Source organism: Syngnathus acus, chromosome 23 (genome assembly GCF_901709675.1).
Source record: "Syngnathus acus chromosome 23, fSynAcu1.2, whole genome shotgun sequence".
NCBI lineage: Eukaryota > Metazoa > Chordata > Actinopteri > Syngnathiformes > Syngnathidae > Syngnathus > Syngnathus acus.
Genome location: NC_051107.1, coordinates 187,532 through 208,160, shown reverse-complemented (window position 1 = coordinate 208,160; position 20,629 = coordinate 187,532). Strand labels below are relative to the sequence as shown.

At 46.8% G+C, this 20,629-nt stretch overlaps 1 protein-coding gene across 2 annotated transcripts; it reads left to right on the top strand.

Moving 5' to 3' along the window:
- Window positions 1-555: 555 nt before the first annotated feature.
- On the top strand, window positions 556-19,733 carry sult4a1 (sulfotransferase family 4A, member 1). Of its 2 annotated transcripts, XR_005096383.1 has the most exons (8): window positions 556-911; window positions 1,411-1,541; window positions 1,724-1,804; window positions 8,999-9,125; window positions 9,234-9,328; window positions 12,316-12,503; window positions 15,887-15,916; window positions 18,103-18,472. XR_005096383.1 is itself a non-coding variant. In XM_037242581.1 (7 exons), the coding sequence occupies exons 1-7, from the start codon at window positions 743-745 to the stop codon at window positions 19,457-19,459; spliced, it is 879 nt and encodes a 292-aa protein (XP_037098476.1). In that variant the 5' UTR covers window positions 560-742; the 3' UTR covers window positions 19,460-19,733. The 2 variants fall into 2 exon arrangements, 1 of the variants encoding a protein (XP_037098476.1); XM_037242581.1 differs by lacking the exons at window positions 15,887-15,916; window positions 18,103-18,472 and adding an exon at window positions 19,323-19,733 and having other exon boundaries at window positions 560-911; window positions 12,316-12,454.
- Window positions 19,734-20,629: the final 896 nt, after the last annotated feature.

Sequence of the window (20,629 nt, the reverse complement as noted above, 5' to 3'; positions counted from 1 at the left end):
AACTGTGAGGCGGACGTGCTAGCCAGTGCTCCACCGAGCCACCCAGGTTATTAATTTTTAAAAAATAAAGTTATTTAAAAAAGATCATACTGCTTTAGTGCTCAGATGTGATGATTAAAAATGATTTTGGTCCAGGCCACAGCAGGAGCTACCCTTTGTTATTTGCTTGAATGTTATTGATTTTGTGGAATATTTTATTTGATACTGAACACTAATGATCCTCAAATAAAGGAAAAAAAGTTTGATGACAGCCTTTTATTTATTTATTTATTTATTTAATTATTTATTTATTTATTCATTGTAATCGGTCCAAAGGTAAATAAACCAGCTCTTACGTGAGGCACAGATTATTCTTAGAACACGATGATGTGACTGTAGCGCTCATTAATGGCGGACTGATAATGGTTTCTGAGTAGGATATGCGCAGGTGTACACATCCTTGAGCCTTTTTTTTTCTCACACTCACACACGCACGCACGAACGCACACACGCACACACCGTCACATGCGGGAATCGCACTTACGGTGTCGCACACAACAGGCAAGTGTGCCACCATACCATCAGCCATCCCCACGCATCTTTGAGCCTGGCAAAAAGGACTGACGAAAACATTACGTCACTTTTCTTGAATATGATTCGCCCTGGAAGCAGTGAAGAAGCTGCGCATTCTGATCGAACGGCGCATCCTATGCGTCACTCATTTTCATTTGAAACGGGGATCTCGAGCTAATTTTACCTTACGATGGCGGAAAGTGAAGTAAACACTCCAAGTACACCGATTGAGTACGACAGCAAATATTTCGAGTTTGATGGCATCCGGTTGCCACCCTTCTGCAGAGGAAAGATGGAGGAAGTCGCTAACTTCTCCCTCAGAGGAAGCGACATATGGATTATCACCTATCCCAAATCAGGTAAACACGTTTTATTCACCACTGTGGATGCCACATTGATTATAATAATTCGTGTCAAAGTCAAGGCACAGGGGCCAGATCCGCCCCGCCAGATCATTTCACGTGACCCAAGAAAGCAAATCAACTTCAATGACCCTGTCCATATTTAATTTTTTTTTTCTATACATCTGCTTAGGAAGTGTGTGGTCCTTATGCAACTCCCCAGTAGCATTTTTGAAAAATTGTAACCCTCTCCATCATTTAAATTGCCCATCCCTGTAATAGGGGGAAAATAATTGTGCACACAGCTCAATTGCACAACATATTTGCAAGCAGTGCAAGTGTGTTTATTATCATATTTGCTCATAAAATATGGCTTTGTTGACGCATGGACCGATATTAATCATTATTATTTTATTCAACCATACTACTACTACTATACTAATAATAATAATTCCTAATTTTGATATGGTTTTGTTTGGTTTATTGTTTAGTTTATTGTTATTGTTTTTAATTTTAGGCACCAGTCTACTTCAAGAGGTTGTGTACCTTGTGAGTCAAGGAGCAGACGCAGATGAAATTGGGCTTATGAACATTGATGAACAGTTACCTGTCTTAGAGTACCCTCAACCAGGCTTGGATATCATTAAGGTATTGTATTTCAAATTATGTCAGCATTGATACAACACTGAAAAACTGGTCAACAAGGGATCAATGGTCACGGGCATTCACTGTTGGTTTTCAGGCTGTGCAAACATGCGGAAATTTCCCTCGTATTTCTCCTAAGTTGAGAATGTAAAAAGTTTGAAAAAGAGTGTTTTCCATTCCTGCAGGAGCTCACATCCCCACGTCTCATCAAAAGTCATCTTCCCTATCGATTCCTTCCCACAGGAATGCACAATGGAGAGGCTAAGGTAAGGCAACACTCACTCAAAAAAGAAACAAAGCCAATTAGCAAAAATTAAATTGAAATAAAGAAATAATGATAATCAATTATTAATTGCAATTATAAAACAATACAATAAAATATAATGAAATCATGCTAAACATGAAACAATCAACAAATTTAAATGTGGGACCTTCAGTATTGTTTCCAGGAATCTTTTGGTTTCATTAATGTCAGACTTGGCTCAAGGAGAGGACTCGGATGCAGAGTGCCAACAAAAAAGGAATTTATTCTGACAGGCTGGAGTCAGCAAAAAACCAAAAGCACCTCAAAAGAGGGAATACACGGTGGCAAAAAACAAAAACTGAAAAACACAGAGCTTAGGCTTGACAACAAAGATTTCCTCACAAACTAGGTTCTCTAAAGGTTCTCTTTACCTCACGCGACCGCTGGTGCTCTGGACGGGACAAGACGCACTTGCACAAGACAAGGGGAAGACTCTGACTAAATACACACAGAATGGTAAGGGCACAGGTGCAGACAATTAGGATAAAGGACACAGGTGCACACAATTGGGATCAGGGAATACAAGTAGACTGACGCACAGAGGAAGGATCCACGAACTGAAACGAGAGGAGAGTTATCAAAATAAAACAGGAAGTGACAATACGACAAACAGGACAAGACAACAATAACCCACAAAACATGACGGCATGACATACCCCCCCCCCCCCCCCCCCCCACTAGGGCCGGATCCCAGACGGACCAGGAGCATCAGGGTGAGCCGCATAAAAGTCAGTAAACAGTCCAGGGTCTAAGATAAAACTCGGCGGCACCCATTGCCGCTCCTCTGGTCCATAACCCTCCCAGTCCACCAGGAACTGCCAGCCCCGACCCCACCTGCACACCGCCAATAGCTTCTTGACAGTGTAAGCCTGCCCTCCCCCCACTGTTCGCGGAGCCGGCACGGGGCCTGGCATCATCCCACTGTCCTTGGCTGGTTTGACCTTCCCAACATGAAAGGTGGGATGAATGGAAAGCGACCTGGGCAGGCGAAGACGCACAGCGGCTGGGTTGACGACCTTGGAGATGGGAAACGGACCAACAAAACGGGGTGCCAGCTTTCTGGATTCCACCTGGAGGGGAAGGTCTTTTGTGGACAGCCAGACCCGTTGGCCCTGCCGGTAGACGGGTGACGGTCGCCGCCTGCGGTCAGCCATCCTCTTGACTCTGTCCCCTTGGCGGACCAGAGTGGCCCGTGCCGCCGACCAAATGCGACCACAGCGTCGCACCAAGGTGTGCGCTGAGGGAACGGACACCTCCAGCTCACTGTCGGGGAAGACCGGGGGCTGGTAACCAAACACGCACATAAAGGGAGACATCCCGGTAGCAGTGGTAGGCAGGGAATTGTGGGCGTATTCCACCCACGTGAGGTTCTTGCTCCATGAGGAGGGGTTTTGGGCCACTAGGCAGCGGAGGCCGGTTTCCAGCTGCTGATTTACGCGCTCCGTCTGGCCGTTCGCCTCCGGGTGATAACCCGAAGTGAGGCTCACGGTAGCCCCTATGAGCTTGCAAAACTCCTTCCAAAACCTGGATATATGTAAATTGGGGACCCCTATCAGAGACAATATCCCGTGGTAATCCGTGAATTCTAAAAATCTGATCCATCATGACCTCCACCGTTCGCTTTGCCGAAGGTAACTTGGGCAGGGCAATGAAGTGAGACATCTTGGAGAATCTGTCTACCACGGTTAGTGTAGTCGTTTTACCCTTAGACGTAGGAAGCCCTGTGACAAAGTCCACCGAGATCTCGGCCCACGGTAGAGAAGGAATGGGGAGGGGATGCAGCAGACCCACACGGGCGCCGTGGGAGTTCTTGTTTCGGGCACAGACGGAGCAGGCTCCAATGTATTCCCTGACGTCTGTCCCCATGGATGGCCACCAGAATCGTTGCCGAACCACATACAGGGTTCTTCGCACGCCTGGATGACAGGCGAGCCGGGAGGTGTGGGCCCAATGGACAACCTGTGGGCGCAGCCTCGTGGGAACAAACAGTCTGTTCACTGGACACCCACTAGGGCAGGGGTGGCCAACCCGCGGCTCGCGAGCCGCATGTGGCTCTTTGGCTGGTTCCATGCGGCTCTTTTACGTTCATATCAACATTTGTGTTTATTTTTTGTGCGTATTTACTTCGCTTGAGTTCAATATGGTATTTTGGTCAAACGCGCATGCGTGTGAGGTGAAATCCTGCAAAGGAGGAGGGACAAACCCATTTGAGGAGTGTCAATTTCGCTCTAAAAATGGCAAGGAAAAAATGCACAGCTAAACGAATATATGAGGATGAACACAGGACGTTTTTAACAGAGTTAAAGTTGTTTTTTGTTGAACGCAATGGCAAGCCATTCTGCCTGATATGTCGGACGTCATTAGCGCATTTAAAAGCTTCAAATGTTCAGCGCCACTTCAGCTCACTTCATGCCAATATCGATAAGGACTTTCCAAAAGGGACTGAATTTCGCAAGCACAAGTTTGGACACTTTGAAAAGTCAGGCAGAAAAATAGGTACAGTTTTTCAAAAAAATTACGAAGCACTCAGAGACTGTCACGCTTGCATTGTTTCAACTGGCTTGGAACATTGCACGGGCTAAAAAGCCATACAATGAAGTGGAGTTTGTTAAAAAATGCCTCAGTGACGTTATTGAAATCTTGTCTCCTGAAAACGACAAACTAAAACGAATGGTCTGTCCCGCCACGCATAGTAAGTGAAAAAACTTATTATGTTTTTGTTTGTGGAATTTGTTGAACTGAGAGTTTGTCTGTGTGAGACAATGCACACAATGTTCATTGTTGAAAATGTGGTCTTTGGTCTGTGGTTTTAGTACTGTAGGAGGTCAATTTGTCATTATCATGTTGGTGCGTGACATGATAATGTCACACAATAAATTTGGCTGAGCAGAGGTTGTGTGTGTGTGTGCGCGCGCGTGTTTTGTGCGTGTGAGTGTGCACGTGTGTGTGTGTGTGTGTGTGCGCGCGTGTGTGTGAGTGTGTGTATGTGGGGGGGGGAATGTTCATGTGTGCTCATGTGTATGATGTGGCTCTTTGCGATGACACAGTAAAAAATGTGGCTCTTAGTCTCTGACTGGTTGGCCACCCCTGCCCTAGGGGGTGGTTCGTCGCCATTGGCCTGCTTCACCAGGCCTTCTATAGGCCAAGTAACTGCTCCCACCACACAATGAGGGGGGAGTATGGGTTCGGGCTCCGTGGCCACCGGATCCGGACTGTAGATGCGTGATAGTGCGTCGGTTTGGTGTTTTTGGCCCCCGGTCTGTAAGACAAAGTGAAATTGAATCGATTAAAAAAGAGGGATCAACGAGCCTGGCGTGAATTCGGTCTTTTAGCCTTCTTGATGAACTGTAGATTTTTGTGGTCAGTCCAAACCACGAAAGGTTGCTGTGCTCCCTCCAGCCAGTGTCTCCATTCTTCCAGAGCCAGTTTGACCGCCAACAACTCTCGATCCCCCACATCGTAATTTTGCTCTGCGGACGTCAGCCGTCGGGACAGGAACGCGCACGGATGGAGCTTGTTGTCGGTCTGGGCCCTCTGCGACAAGATGGCGCCGATTCCCCGATTGGAGGCGTCGACCTCCACCACAAACTGGCGGGATGGGTCGGGCAGCGTGAGGATCGGGGCGGAGCTGAAGCGCCTCTTCAGCTCCTGGAAGGCCGCCTCCGCCTTCGCCGTCCAACAGAACGGAACCTTAGGGGATGTTAGAGCATGCAGTGGAGCCGCTGTGGCGCTGAAGCCTCTGATGAACCGCCTATAAAAGTTAGCAAAGCCGAGGAATTGCTGCACTTTTTTGCGGCTATCAGGTGTAGGCCATTTAGTCACCGCGCTTACTTTTGCCGGGTCTATCTGCACTTTGCCAGGGGCTATGATGAAGCCAAGGAAAGATACAGTATTGACATGGAACTCGCTCTTTTCGGCTTTGACATAAAGTTGGTGATCAAGGAGGCGTTGCAATACTGTCTTAACATGAGACTCATGGGTCTCCAAATCCGGTGAATAGATCAGAATGTCGTCCAAATATACATAAACAAAACGATCCAAAAAGTCTCTCAGTACATCAATAATCATGGCCTGGAATACAGCGGGTGCATTGGTGAGGCCAAACGGCATTACTAAGTATTCGAAGTGTCCTCTGGGAGTGTTAAATCCCGTTTTCCATTCATCCCCCTCCCGGATGCGCACTAGGTGGTACGCGTTGCGCAAATCTAGCTTGGTGAACACCCGAGCTTGTTGCAGTTGATCAAATACGGTTGACATGAGTGGAAGGGGATACCGGTTCTTAATCGTGATCTGATTGAGGGGACTGTAGTCTATGCAGGGGCGTAGGGTACCGTCTTTCTTGCCCACGAAAAAGAATCCGGCCCCCACAGGAGACGATGACGGTCTAATCAAACCCGCTTTAAGAGACGTGTCAATATAATCAGTCAGGGCCTGCTTTTCGGGTGCCGAAAGGGAATAAAGCCTCCCCTTGGGTATGGTAGAGCCGGGCAGGAGCTCAATGGCGCAATCATACGGATGGTAGGGCGGTAGAGAGGTAGCTTTTACTTTACTGAATACCTCTGCGAGTTGGTGATAGCACACGGGAACCCCGGTCAGACCTGGGGTTTCTGGGTCTAGGGCAGGAGAAACAGAGACAGGGTCAGAACCGCGTTTAGGGTCAATCGGGGGGTTAGATTCGAGACATGAAACTTGGCAATGGGGTCCCCATCCCCTTATCTCCCCGGATTCCCAGTCTATAGTTGGGTTGTGGCGTTTTAGCCCTGGATACCCGAGGATAAGAGGGTTCATGGGGGAGGTTACGACATGCAATCTTACTTTCTCATGATGGTTGCCAAACGACAGAAAGACGGGTTCGGTTACGTGAGTAATATCAAAAAGCGCTTTTCCATTGAGCGCCTTGGCTTTCACTGTCGTGTCTAGCAGTTCAGTCTTGACCCCTAATCTCCGAGCAAACGCCCAGTCGACCAAACTCTCATCGGCCCCGGTGTCTATTAGCACCCCAAGTTTCGTGTCTTTTCCTGAGCAGGTAATTGTGCCGATGGGTAGGCCCCGAACCTTCTGATGGGCAACAGAAAAGGTAATCACCATCAGGCCTTTCCACACCGGACAGGAGGGGAGGATATGTCCTTGCGCACCGCACTAATAGCATCTACCCTCCTGGCGTCGGCGCTGCCTTTCCTCCTCGGTCAACGTAGCTCTGCCCAACTGCATGGGTTCGATCCCAGAAGGCAGCGGAGCCATGTTCGGCGTGAGGCGGTGTGCCTCGAGGGGTGAAGACCCGGCCACTGATGTGGGGGAGAAGGCGGGTGTGTTCCCGCTTGCGCGCTGCTTCTTCCATTCCTGCAGTCGATTGTCCGTGCGAATAGCCAGCGCGATGAGAGCGTCGAGGTCTGTGGGGAGGTCGAGGGGGATGAGCTGGTCCTGTATGGGTCCTGAAAGGCCCCTGAGAAAGACGTCATACAGGGCCGTCGAGTTCCACCCGCATTCCGCGGCCAGAGTGTGGAAGCGGATCGCGTAGTCCCCGACAGTCTCCCGACCCTGGGTCAGCCGGCATAGCTCACGAGCCTTCTCTCGGTCTGAGGAGATTGGGTCGAACACCATACGCTGGGCCTCGATGAAGGCGGGGAGGGAATGACAAGTGGCAGAATCCCTAGCCCATTCGGCGGTCGCCCACGCCCGGGCCCTTCCCGTTAGGTAAGAGACCATAAAGGCCACCCGGGAGCGTTCCGTGGGGAATTCGCCTGAGGACCGCTCAAACTGCATTTCACACTCGGTGATGAAGGCTCTACTAAGCCCGGGTTCTCCGGAGTAGCATTCCGGAGGAGCCAGTCTGGCGCCCACAGCAATGGGAGCGACAGCAGAACGGGCCACAGGGGAGGCAGCTGGTGGACTGGCCGTCGCCGCTGATCCCGCGGTCAGAAGCGAGAGAACTTCCTGCATCTGCTCACTCAGCAGTTCCACCTGGGCGGCCACCACCCCTCGGAATTCTTCCTGGCTCTTTGCGAGCCCTTGGACTCCAAGACCCAGAGCCTCCACTTGCTCCTGGTGTTGGGCGAGCCGCGACGCCTGGGTGCGTACTGCGGCTGTCAGCTGCTCCGACTCTGCCGAGTCCATGACTGGCCAGTGCGTACTGTCAGACTTGGCTCAAGGAGAGGACTCGGATGCAGAGTGCCAACAAAAAAGGAATTTATTCTGACAGGCTGGAGTCAGCAAAAAAACAAAAGCGCCTCAAAAGAGGGAATACACGGTGGCAAAAAACAAAAACTGAAAAACACAGAGCTTAGGCTTGACAACAAAGATTTCCTCACAAACTAGGTTCTCTAAAGGTTCTCTTTAACTCACGCGACCGCTGGTGCTCTGGACGGGACAAGACGCACTGGCACAAGACAAGGGGAAGACTCTGACTAAATACACACAGAAGGGTAAGGGCACAGGTGCAGACAATTAGGATAAAGGACACAGGTGCACACAATTGGGATCAAGGAATACAAGTAGACTGACGCACAGAGGAAGGACCCACAAACTGAAACGAGAGGAGAGTTATCAAAATAAAACAGGAAGTGACAATACGACAAACAGGACAAGACAACAATAACCCACAAAACATGACGGCATGACAATTAAATTGTGCTCTGATGCAATACAAAGATAGATTTGTGTTTGCAGCTGGACATTAAAACATATCCACCTGCATTTCATTGTCAAAACATTATCATGTAGAAGGAAATTTAATTCTTACCGAGAAATCCCAAAATTTTGGATTCAATCTGTGTCACTAACGCCTCACACGTCACAATTCTACCACTCCTGGCCCCAACTTTTGCCTCTACTCATACTGTACCTCTGATCAGAGGTACTCACAAGGGCAATGCCTAAAAAAATCATACAAGATTAAATAACTTTTGACTCTGAAGATGTTTGAAATGATTCAGTTATATTATTATATATATTGTTATTATATATTATATGTACGTAATTCTGGTCTCTCTTTTGGCTACAATTTTACAGATTTTTAGAAATAATTAAAAAAACTGAACAAAAACCAAAGCAAATACATGTATCTGGGTCTCGAATTTAGCAAATTCATAGGAGTTAACTATGTATTTATATTATCTGAGACCAATTCACATATTCCTCTTCTGTGGTTTTCCACCAGATAATATACATGGCTCGTAACCCCAAAGACCTGGTAGTATCCTACTTTGAGTTCCACCGTTCTCTCAGGACCATGAGCTACCGAGGATCCTTCCAGGAGTTCTGCCAGCGCTTCATGAATGACAAGCGTAAATGAACATTGATGCTCTTCATTTAACGCTCTGGTTATTGTTCAGTCCTCCGACCCATCAAAGTCACATATGATTTCTTTCTTTCTTTATTCTCTCTCTCTGCAGTTGGATATGGCTCCTGGTTTGAACATGTTTTAGAATTCTGGGAACATCGTATGGATTCGAATGTTCTCTTCTTGAAATATGAGGACATGTATAAGGTAAATAAATATATTCGGGAAGAAGGTGGAAACATTGAAGCTTGAGGCCAATTTTTCTTTACAAGCGGCAGTCATCTGCAAATTTAACTGCAGGAAATGCTAACTTTTCCATGTTTCCCCGCTTCCTCATCGCAGTGTTGCTGACCCAGCGTTCTTGCAAATCCTGAGCCAAGTTTGAAGCAAAACGGTACTTAAATGTCGTTATAGCTGTAGTGATAAATAGTCCGTTAATAGTTGACCGCCATCACTAATCGGGGTGTCACTATTGAATATTTTTAAAATCGATTATTCGATCCATTACGCCAGGGGTCGGGAACCTTTTTGGCGGACAGAGCCATAAATACCCATCTTTAAAAAATAACTTCCCGTGAGAGCCATACCATTTAAAAAAAACCGATAGGTTAAATACAATTAAATGCATGTATTTTAATTAAGACCAACGATTTTTTGAGTGTACTAATGTATTCTTTTTAATAACGTTTTTACCGTCGCCAAAAGAGCCATATTGGCTCGTGAGCCATAGGTTCCCGACTCCTGCATTACGCCATCGATTAATCAAATAATCAGATGAAATAAAATTTTGCATGAAAGTGTACCGTAATTTTCGGACTATAAGTCGCGGTTTTTTTCATAGTTTGGGTGGGGGGGCGACTTATACTCAGGAGCGACTTATATGTGGTTTTTTTTTTTCCAAAAAATTTCAAAAAAAAAAAAAAAGAAACCGCAATAAACGAACCGCAATGTAGCAAGGGATTACTGTAATTTGAATTTCAAGTGACGACAGCAGCGCGAAACCATCTGCGTCACTCCAATTCATTAAATCCATCAATCGTCCTTTGTCAACAATGCGTGCGCGCCGCTGACGGCTTTTGCACTTACAAATATTCCACAGGCCCATATAACGATATATAAATTATATATCAAATAACTATTATATAAGCAATAATGTTATCAAACCATCTGTGCACTCTAATTCATTAAATCCATCGATCAAATTCCTCGTCCTTTGTCAACATCGCCGCGCGTGCGCCCTGACGTCAGCCTCGTCGTTATTCCACAGATCTACTATATAACTATATTTAAAGTTAAAGTTAAAGTCCCAATGATCGTCACACACACATCTGGGTGTGGTGAAATTTGTCCTCTGCATTTAACCCATCCTCATGTGATTTTGATCCATCCCCTGGGGGAGAGGGGAGCAGTGAGCAGCAGCGGTGCCGCGCTCGGGAATCATTTGGTGATCTAACCCCCCAATCCCAACCCTTAATGCTGAGTGCCAAGCAGGGAGGCAATGGGTCCCATTTTTATAGTCTTTGGTATGACCCGGCCGGGGTTTGAACCCACAACCTCCAGTCTCAGGGCGGACACTCTACCACTAGGCCACTGAGCTGTAGCGTTAACAAAGTTCAAGGAAAGACGTGGGTTTGGTAAACGGCTCTTTATTTAACAAAACAAACTTACAGGCGTGTGGCGGCGTGGACTTCCAGCCACGGAAGGGGACGAGAGCTCCATACGATAGGACCGGGCGTGTGTAAAAGCCATGACCGAGCCCCATCCACCGTCCTCGGACAGCCACCCGGCTGAGCGCCGGCCCTCGACTTCCATCCACGGAGCTGAAAGACAGCTCGGTAGAGTAGGCCCGGGCGTGCGTAAAAGCATTGTCCGAGCCCCATCCACCGTCCCTGGACAGCCACCCGGCCGAGCGCCGGCGCCCGACTTCAATCCACGAAAGTGAAAGTAAGCTGGATGAGTGACGCGTGCGACGTCGCGGTCGCGCGACGGTTGTTTACATAAAGGACAAAGATCGACTCGTCCAGCTTTCTTTCACTTTAAAGTCAGAATTCTGTCACCCCTCGTTTTTTTCTTCTTCACTGGCCCTAATCCTCTTCCGTAGAGCCGCCTTTTTCACATGTCCGCACGTCACTTTCCTCTCTTTTCATCTGATCGCGGTGGTGCCTTTACTGGCAGTCGGAGAAATCAACGCCAACAAAAAAAAATACATCCAGCCTAGTTAAGACCATACCAAAGACTATAAAAATGGGACCCATTGCCTCCCTGCGTGTGTGACGATCATTGGGACTTAAAAAAAAAAAAGAAAAAAAAAAAAAAAAAAAAAAAAAGAAATTGGGTGCGTATTATACATGGGTACAGGCTTTTTTCCAGCATCAACATGCCATTGTTAGGGTGCGTATTATACATGGGGGCGCATTATACACGGAAAAAAACGGTAATAGTTATTTGATATATAATTTATATATCGTTATATGGGCCTGTGGAATATTTTTAAGTGCAAGAGCCGTCAGCGGCGCGCACGCATTGTTGACAAAGGACGATTGATGGATTTAATGAATTGGAGTGACGCAGATGGTTTTATTAACGTGTTATTTATGTAATAGTTTTTTGAATAACTCTGAATTTTACGTCAGGGCCGTTCTCAGCTCTTAGTTTGTGTTTATGTCACGTTAGCATAGCTATCGTTTAGCCTGTTGTTGCTCGTTCATGACTGTTCTTGGTGTAGGATTTTGTCGAATAAATTGCCCCCCAAAATGCGACTTATACTCCGGAGCGACTTATATATGTATTTTTTTTCACTTTTTTGGGCATTTTATGGCTGGTGCGACTTATACTCCGGTGCGACTTATAGTCCGAAAATTACGGTATTACATTTTTCTCCAATTATTGTTGTTTATTTGCTCTTCGTGATAAAACCAAGCAAATAAGTGAACAATATCACACAATTGACAATCAGTTATTTGTCGATTAATCGATTCATTTTGACAGCTCTAATCATTATGTTGCATTTTGTCATCCATCCATCCTGTCTTTCTCACAAACCTCCGCCATTCTTCTCATCTCTCTTAACCGAATAAAAACAGATGGTCCACCCTGCAGAAGAGAATTTTTCCCTTAATTGCAAAATTGCATTATGAAGTCAGGCTTCATTAGTTACATACATTTTCCATAGTCATTTTTCTTACTTTTTGTAGGATCTGGGAGCACTGGTGGAGCAGCTAGCCTGGTTCCTGGGTGTATCTTGTGACAAGAATCAGCACGAGGCTATGGTGGAAAGTTGCAACCAACTCATTGAACAGTGCTATAGCTCAGAGGCGCTGTCCATTTGCAGGGGTGAGTAGAGCCAAAAATTGTAGAGATGACCTCACATACTTTTAGCCCCTCAGTAAGAATGATCCATCCATCCATCCATCCATCTTCTTCCGCTTATCCGGGGTCGGGTCGCGGGGGCAGCAGCTTCAGGAGGGACTCCCAGACTTCCCTCTCCCCAGCCACTTCATCTAGCTCATCCCGGGGATCCCAAGGCGTTCCCAGGCCAGCCGAGAGACATAGTCTCTCCAGCGCGTCCTGGGTCGTCCCCGGGGTCTCCTACCGGTGGGACATGCCCGGAACACCTCCCCAGGGAGGCGTCCAGGAGGCATCCTGATGAGATGCCCGAGCCACCTCAGCTGGCTCCTCTCAACGTGGAGGAGTAGCGACTCTACTCCGAGTCTCTCCCGGATGACCGAACTCCTCACCCTATCTCTAAGGGAGAGCCCGGACATCCTGCGGAGAAAACTCATTTCGGCCGCTTGTATCCGGGATCTCGTTCTTTCGGTCACGACCCATAGCTCGTGACCATAGGTGAGGGTAGGAGCGTAAATCGACCGGTAAATTGAGAGCTTTGCCTTTTGGCTCAGCTCTCTCTTTACCACGACGGACCGGTACAGAGTCCGCATTACTGCCGACGCTGCACCGATCCGCCTGTCGATCTCGCGCTCCATCCTCCCCTCACTCGTGAACAAGACCCCAAGATACTTAAACTCCTCCACTTGGGGCAGGATCTCATCCCCGATCCGGAGAGGGCATTCCACCCTTTTCCGATCGAGGACCATGGACTCGGATTTGGAGGTGCTGACCCTCATCCCGACCGCTTCACACTCGGCTGCGAACCGCTCCAGTGAGAGCTGGAGATCACGGCCTGAAGAAGCCAACAGCACAACGTCGTCTGCAAAAAGCAGAGACGCGATGCTGAGGTCCCCAAACCGGACACCCTCAACGCCTCGGCTGCACCTAGAAATTCTGTCCATAAAAATTATGAACAGAATCGGTGACAAAGGGCAGCCTTGGCGGAGTCCAACCCTCACTGGGAACGAATCCGACTTACTGCCGGAAATGCGGACCACACTCTGGCATCGGTGATACAGGGACCGAACCGCCCTTATCAGTTGGCTCGGTACCCCGTACTCCCGAAGCACCCCCCACAGAACCTCCCGAGGGACACGGTCGAACGCCTTCTCCAAGTCCACAAAACACATGTGGACTGGTTGGGCGAACTCCCATGCACCCTCGAGGATCCTGTTGAGGGTGAAGAGCTGGTCCACTGTTCCACGGCCAGGACGAAAGCCACACTGTTCCTCCTGAATCCGAGGTTCGACCTCCCGACGGACCCTCCTCTCCAGCACCCCTGAATAGACCTTACCAGGGAGGCTGAGGAGTGTAATTCCCCTGTAATTGGAACACACCCTCCGGTCCCCCTTCTTAAAGAGGGGAACCACCACCCCAGTCTGCCAATCCAGAGGCACTGTCCCCGATGTCCACGCGATGCTGTAGAGACGTGTCAGCCATGACAGCCCACAACATCCAGAGCCCTTAAGAAATCCGGGCGGATCTCATCCACCCCCGGGGCCTTGCCACCGAGGAGTTTTTTAACTACCTCAGTGACTTCAACCCCAGAGATTGGAGAGTCCGCCTCAGAGTCCTCAGGCCCTGCTTCCACAATGGAAGGCGTGTCGGTGGAATTGAGGAGGTCTTCGAAGTATTCTCCCCCACCGACACACGACGTCCCGAGTCGAGGTCAGCAGCACGCCATCTCCACTGTAAACAGTGTTGACGTTGCACTGCTTCCCCCTCCTGAGACGCCGGATGGTGGACCAGAATTTCCTCGAAGCCGTCCGGAAGTCATTCTCCATGGCCTCGCCGAACTCCTCCCACGCCCGGGTTTTTGCCTCAGCAACCGCCGAAGCCGCGTTCCGCTTGGCCATCCGGTACCTGTCAGCTGCCTCCGGAGTCCCGCAGGCCAAAACGGCCCGATAGGACTCCTTCTTCAGCTTGACGGCATCCCTTACCGCCGGTGTCCACCAGCGGGTTCGGGGATTGCCGCCACGACAGGCACCAATGACCTTACGGCCACAGCTCCGGTCGGCCGCCTCAACAATGAGGCGCGGAACAAGGTCCACTCGGACTCAATGTCCCCCGCCTCCCCCGGGACGTGGGAAAAGCTCTGCCGGAGGTGGGAGTTGAAGCTCTTCCTGACAGGGGATTCCGCCAGAACGTTCCCAGCAGACCCTCACAGAACGTTGGGTCTGCCAGGTCGGACCGGCATCTTCCCCCACCATCGGAGCCAACCCACCACCAGGTGGTGATCAGTTGACAGCTCCGCCCCTCTCTTCGCCCGAGTGTCCAAAACATGCGGCCGCAAATCCGATGACACGACTACAAAGTCGATCATCGAACTGCGGCCTAGGGTGTCCTGGTGCCAAGTGCACACATGGACACCCTTATGTTTGAACATGGTGTTCATTATTGAAAATCCGTGTCGAGCACAGAAGTCCAACAATAGAACACCGCTCGGGTTCAGATCGGGGGGGGCCGTTCCTCCCAATCACGCCCTTCCAGGTCTCACTGTCATTGCCCACGTGAGCATTGAAGTCACCCAGTAGAACGACGGAGTCCCCAGAAGGAGCGCTCTCCAGCACTTCCTCCAGGGACTCCAAGAAGGGTGGGTACTCTGAGCTGCCGTTTGGTGCATAGACACAAACAACAGTCAGGACCCGTCCCCCCACCCGAAGGCGGAGGGAGGCTACCCTCTCGTTCACACGGGGTGAACCCCAATGTGCAGGGCGCCCAGCCGGGGGGCAATAAGTATACCCACACCTGCCCGACGCCTCTCACCGTGGGCAACTCCAGAGTGGAAGAGAGTCCAGCCCCTCTCGAGAGGGCTTGTACCGGAACCCAAACTGTGTGTGGAGGCAAGTCCGACTATATCTAGTCGGAACTTTTCTGCCTCGCACACCAGCTCGGGCTCCTTTCCAGCCAGAGAGGTGACATTCCATGTCCCAAGAGCCAGCTTCTGCAGCCGGGGATCAGACCGCCAAGGTCCCTGCCTTTGGCCGCCGCCCAGCTTGCAATGCACCCGACCCCTTTGGCCCCTCCCACAGGTGGTGAGCCCATGGGAAGGGGGACCCACGTTTCCTTTTTGGGCTGAGCCCGGCCGGGCCCCATGGGCGAAGGCCCGGCCACCAGACGCTCGCCTTCGAGCCCCGCCTCCAGGCCTGGCTCCAGAGGGGGGCCCCGGTGACCCGCGTCCGGGCGAGGGAAAACGTGATCCATTAATTTTTATCATCATAAGGGGCTGATGAGCCGTGCTTTGTCTGGCCCCTCACCTAGGACCCGTTTGCCATGGGTGACCCTACCAGGGGCATGAAGCCCCAGACAACATGGCTCCTAGGATCATAGGGGCACGCAAACCCCTCCACCACGATAAGGTGACGACTCACGGAGGAGTCAGTAAGAATGAGATTAATACAATTCTAAGTACCATAATTTTCGGACTATAAGGAGCGACTTATATATGTTTTTTTTTCACAAATTTTTACTTGATCATTAACACATCACTGACAAGTATAGTTGACCACTTCACATGTTATTTTTAGTATAGTTGATCACTTCACATGCTTTTATATCTTTATCTTGAACATATTCAAAACATGAAAAATAGAGAGAAAAAATCAAATAAAGCAATTAACACTTTAAAGCGCCATATCCAAGTCCACTGTCTGCTGTATGCACACTTGCTCCATTTTTGCTCCTCTTATATTTATTATGTTATTTGTTTATTTATTATTTATTCATCACTCTTATTTATTCATTGTTTGTGCCTTCTTGTTTTTATTTTTTTGTATTGTTTACTTGTATGCATATTGTGTACTATGTCTTGTCACCGTGGGATAGTGGGAACGTAATTTCGATCTCTTTGTGTGTCTTGGCATATGAAGAAATTGACAATAAAGCAGACTTTGACTTTGATGAAACAACCAAATAAACAAAACAAAAAACTACAGCTGAAAAAAAAAACTGTTATTTTCAGACGAAACTGGATGAGGGCGCTCTAACTTTCACCGTTGGCCGTGACTCATCAACTGGGAAGGGCTTAACAAAAATGGCACCAAAAAGAAACTCATATTCTGCAGGTTACAAACTTCAAGTTGTAAAATATGCAGCCGAAAACAGTAATCGAGCAGCAGAAAGAAAGTTTGGTTAGTGAGAAACTTGTAAGGGATTGGCGAAAATCGAAGCTTCTTCAGAGCGAACAAAGCTCTGCTTGTGATGGACAGCATGCGAGCGCATATCACGCCACAGATAAAAGAGAAAGTAAAAAGCCTCAACTCCATACCTGCCATCATCCCTGGAGGCTGTACTAAAATACTTCAGCCACTTGACGTCTCCGTGAATAGGAGCTTTAAAGCAGTTCTGCGTAACCTGCGGGAGCAGTGGATGGTGAACGGAGAACACAGCTTCACGGCAACCGGGAGAATGCGACGTGCAACATTCCTGGACGTCATTGGATGGATCGACAAAGCGTGGGCTTCGGTTACACCCAAAATCATTCTGTCAGGATTTAGAAAAACTGGAATAATTCCAACTGAAACTGACGAGGAGTCTGAAGTCAGCGACGGAGATGTCGAAGGGCCCCACGTACTACCGGCATCAGTCGCGGCTTTGTTTGAAAGTGACACGGAGGACGAAGAGTTTGAAGGATTTAATGATTAGGAGTGACGCAGAAGGTTTGGAAAAAATTATTTTTGTTATAGTTATTTGATATATATTTTATTTCGTGTAGCAACTTCTATGTTTTTATCGTTACAGTTCATAGTTGTTGGCTCGTAGAACTCTTGTTTTGTTAAATAAAGGGCCGTTTACCAAACCCACGTCTTCCCTTGCACTTTGTTAACGCTACAATATATTTATATACTACATCTGTGGAATAAAAGGAGTCGCAACTGACCCACGAGGCTGACGTCAGCTGCTCACGCGTGGCGTTGTTGACATAAAGGACGAGAAATTTGATCGATGGATTTAATGATTTGGAGTGACACAAATGGTTTGATAATATTGTTGTTTATGTGATAGTTTTTTAAAATATAGTTTATATATCGTTGTATGGGCCTGTGGAATAATTTGAACTGCGGCGCGGCACACGGCATTGTTGACAAAGGACGATCGATAAAAGACGAGAAATTTGATCGATAGATTTAATGATTTGGAGTGACACAAATGGTTTGGTAATATTGTTGTTTATGTGATAGTTATTTAAAATATAGTTTATATATCGTTGTAGGGGCCTGTGGAATAATTTGAACTGCGGCGCGGCACACGGCATTGTTGACAAAGGACGATCGATGGATTTAATGAATTGGAGTGACACAGATGGTTTTATAAACGTGTTATTTATGTAATAGTTTTTTTAAATAACTCTGAATGTTACGTCAGGCCCGTTCTCAGCTCCTCATTTGTGTTTGTCACGTTAGCATACCGTATCGTTTAGCCTGTTGTTGCTCGTTCATGTCTGTTCTTGGTGTTGGATTTTGTCGAATAAATTGCCCCCCAATATGCGACTTTATACTCCGGAGGCGACTTATATATGGTTTTTTTCCACTTTTTTGGCATTTTATGGCTGGTGCGACTTGTAGTCCGGAGCGACTTATAGTCCGAAAATCACGGTAAATATCTTGAAAGTAGAAAGGTGCTTTTCAAACTTCTTGCCATTAAGCAACCTACATTTTCTTATTCTAAATTGTTGTCAAATATCATAAATGTATAGTTTATACTTCAGAAAAGAGGTGTCAAAACTAATCAATTAATCAACAGCAAATTGATTGTCAAATAAATTGCCTTGTGTTTTGCTGATCGAGTAATCGTTTGGCACCTTTGTTTAACTGAAGATTGTCCAATTTTTCTGATTTCAGGCTCTCAAAAGTAATATATTCTCAGATTTTTGCTATCCTTCATGGAACCAGACTGATTTAGCTTTTATACATTTATAAATAAGACTTTTGCAAACATCTTATTCTACTTTAGAAAACAATGACCATTAATCCTTCTTTTGATCAATGGGATAATCAAATGGATAATCGATTCTACAAATATTCTATAGCGACAACCCTAGGTTCAGACTTAGGTTAAAATAAACTTAATAAACTTCTGCAAAGTATGGTTCAGTGACCATATGCAGACCATCTGCAGTCTTTTGACCAACCCTTGCTATCTTAAGGAAGTCACACGTAAAATGTGTTTAAAAACTGCGCTTTCATTTTATGCTTGTCTGTAGGCAGTACAAGCAAATACAGAGTATTTTATGGAATAGACTAAAAATATTTCTGTTCACTGTTCAATTGCACATTACGCTATAACATAGGTGTCAAACTCAAGGCCCGGGGGCCATATATGGTCTGCCACATCATTTTATGTGGCCCGCAAAGACAAATGGTGCATTGAATTCATGTGTCAATACTAAAATTGCAAATTGTCTTCACTTTTTAAAAATAGATATATTGCTAGCAATTTTACTTTTTAAAATAGTTTAAATATTTTTAGGAGTCTGATTTGTTATTCATCAGTTTGTTGTGTAGCCTATACTGTATATAATGAGGCATTCCTAGTACATTTATTTGGGTTGTATATTTGGGTCATAATGGCCCTCCGAAGGAAACTATGACTATAATGACTACAGCCCTCGATAAAAATAAGTTTGAGACCCCTGCTCCAATGTAATCGTTAATAAATTTTGTAATGAGCCATAAGTTTTCAGATCACTCCTCTTTGCTGACATATGCGGCATTAAATGACAATTATTGTCCAAATGTTTGGCAAGCCACCGTGTAGATTTAAATTTTCATTTAAAATGCTAACTTTCTTCCCTCTCATCTTGTGTTCCATGCAGGTCGTGTTGGTCTGTGGAAGGACGTCTTTACGGTGTCAATGAATGAAAAGTTTGATGCTGTGTATAGACAGAAGATGGGAAATTCCAACCTGACATTTGATTTCTGCCTTGCGGAAAGGCCTGTTCCTAACCTTTAGTCCACTTGAGCACAGTCAGCAACTAGTCACCTCATGCTAGCTAGCGCTGTGGTCTTGTACAGCTGTACATTCACGTAATACTTTGGTGTGCTTAACATGTAATGACGTATAGATGTCATAGAATGACTTGAACTACAGTTCTTGATTATCAGGTCAGAAAATGACAAATATTACAGTATTTTCCGCACTATAGAGCGCACTTAAAACCTTATAATTTACTCAAAAAACCACAGTGCGCCTTATAATGCAGAGCGCCTTATATATGGACCAATTGATGAATTTGTTGATCCATACTGGTTGTACACAGCGCTCTGCCAAAATGTTTCAGTACATTTCAGTACGACTAGTAAATTACAAGGTTGCATCACTTTCAGCATTACGGCAACCGTGGTCAGCGGCGTCACCGAAGTATGCTACTACTGGTCGATCGCATGACATTTAAAAAAAAAAAACATTTTTCTATAGGCTAGAATCAATCCCATTGCTTGATTGATATACAGGTAAGCCTGTCGGTAGGCAATCACAGTGAACCGCACAGGCGCAATAGACAGTGACCACACACCCTCACCGCAGCATGTTTGGCAGCGCATACACACACGCCAAAGCGGCGCCAAAGCTAAAAAGCTAATCAACGCATTACGCATCAACGCACGCACTTGCTTTTTTCTTATAAACTAAAGAAAGTTTCTGACCATCAAGAATGAGTGGGGTTGCTGGACCAAGTAAGAAGCCAAACCGTATCACTTTCATACAGAATGGGAGTTGGACTTTTTTTTACCTCATTGACTGGGTTGACATTCCCTTTAGCGCAGCTCCATCTAGTGGATGCATAACGCAACCCTAGTCAACCCCAGTTTGATGCAGTAGCTTTAATCTGGTGCGCCCTATATATGAAAACAATTCTAAAATAAAAAAATTCAATGAAGGTGCGCCTTAGAACCCAGTACTCCTTATAGTGCAGAAAATACTGTAACTTTTTTTACATTGCACATGAATTTATGTGTAATTTGCTGTTTATATGCACAGTACATCAATCTACAATATTCCACAGTGTAGTATTATGATTAATCGACAACAAATCGACTGTCAAGTTTATCACCTCGTATTTTGACTCCTGATTTTCCTGGGCTCTTTAGTTTTTTTAAAGGTCTGAATTGTCAGGCTCAGGCA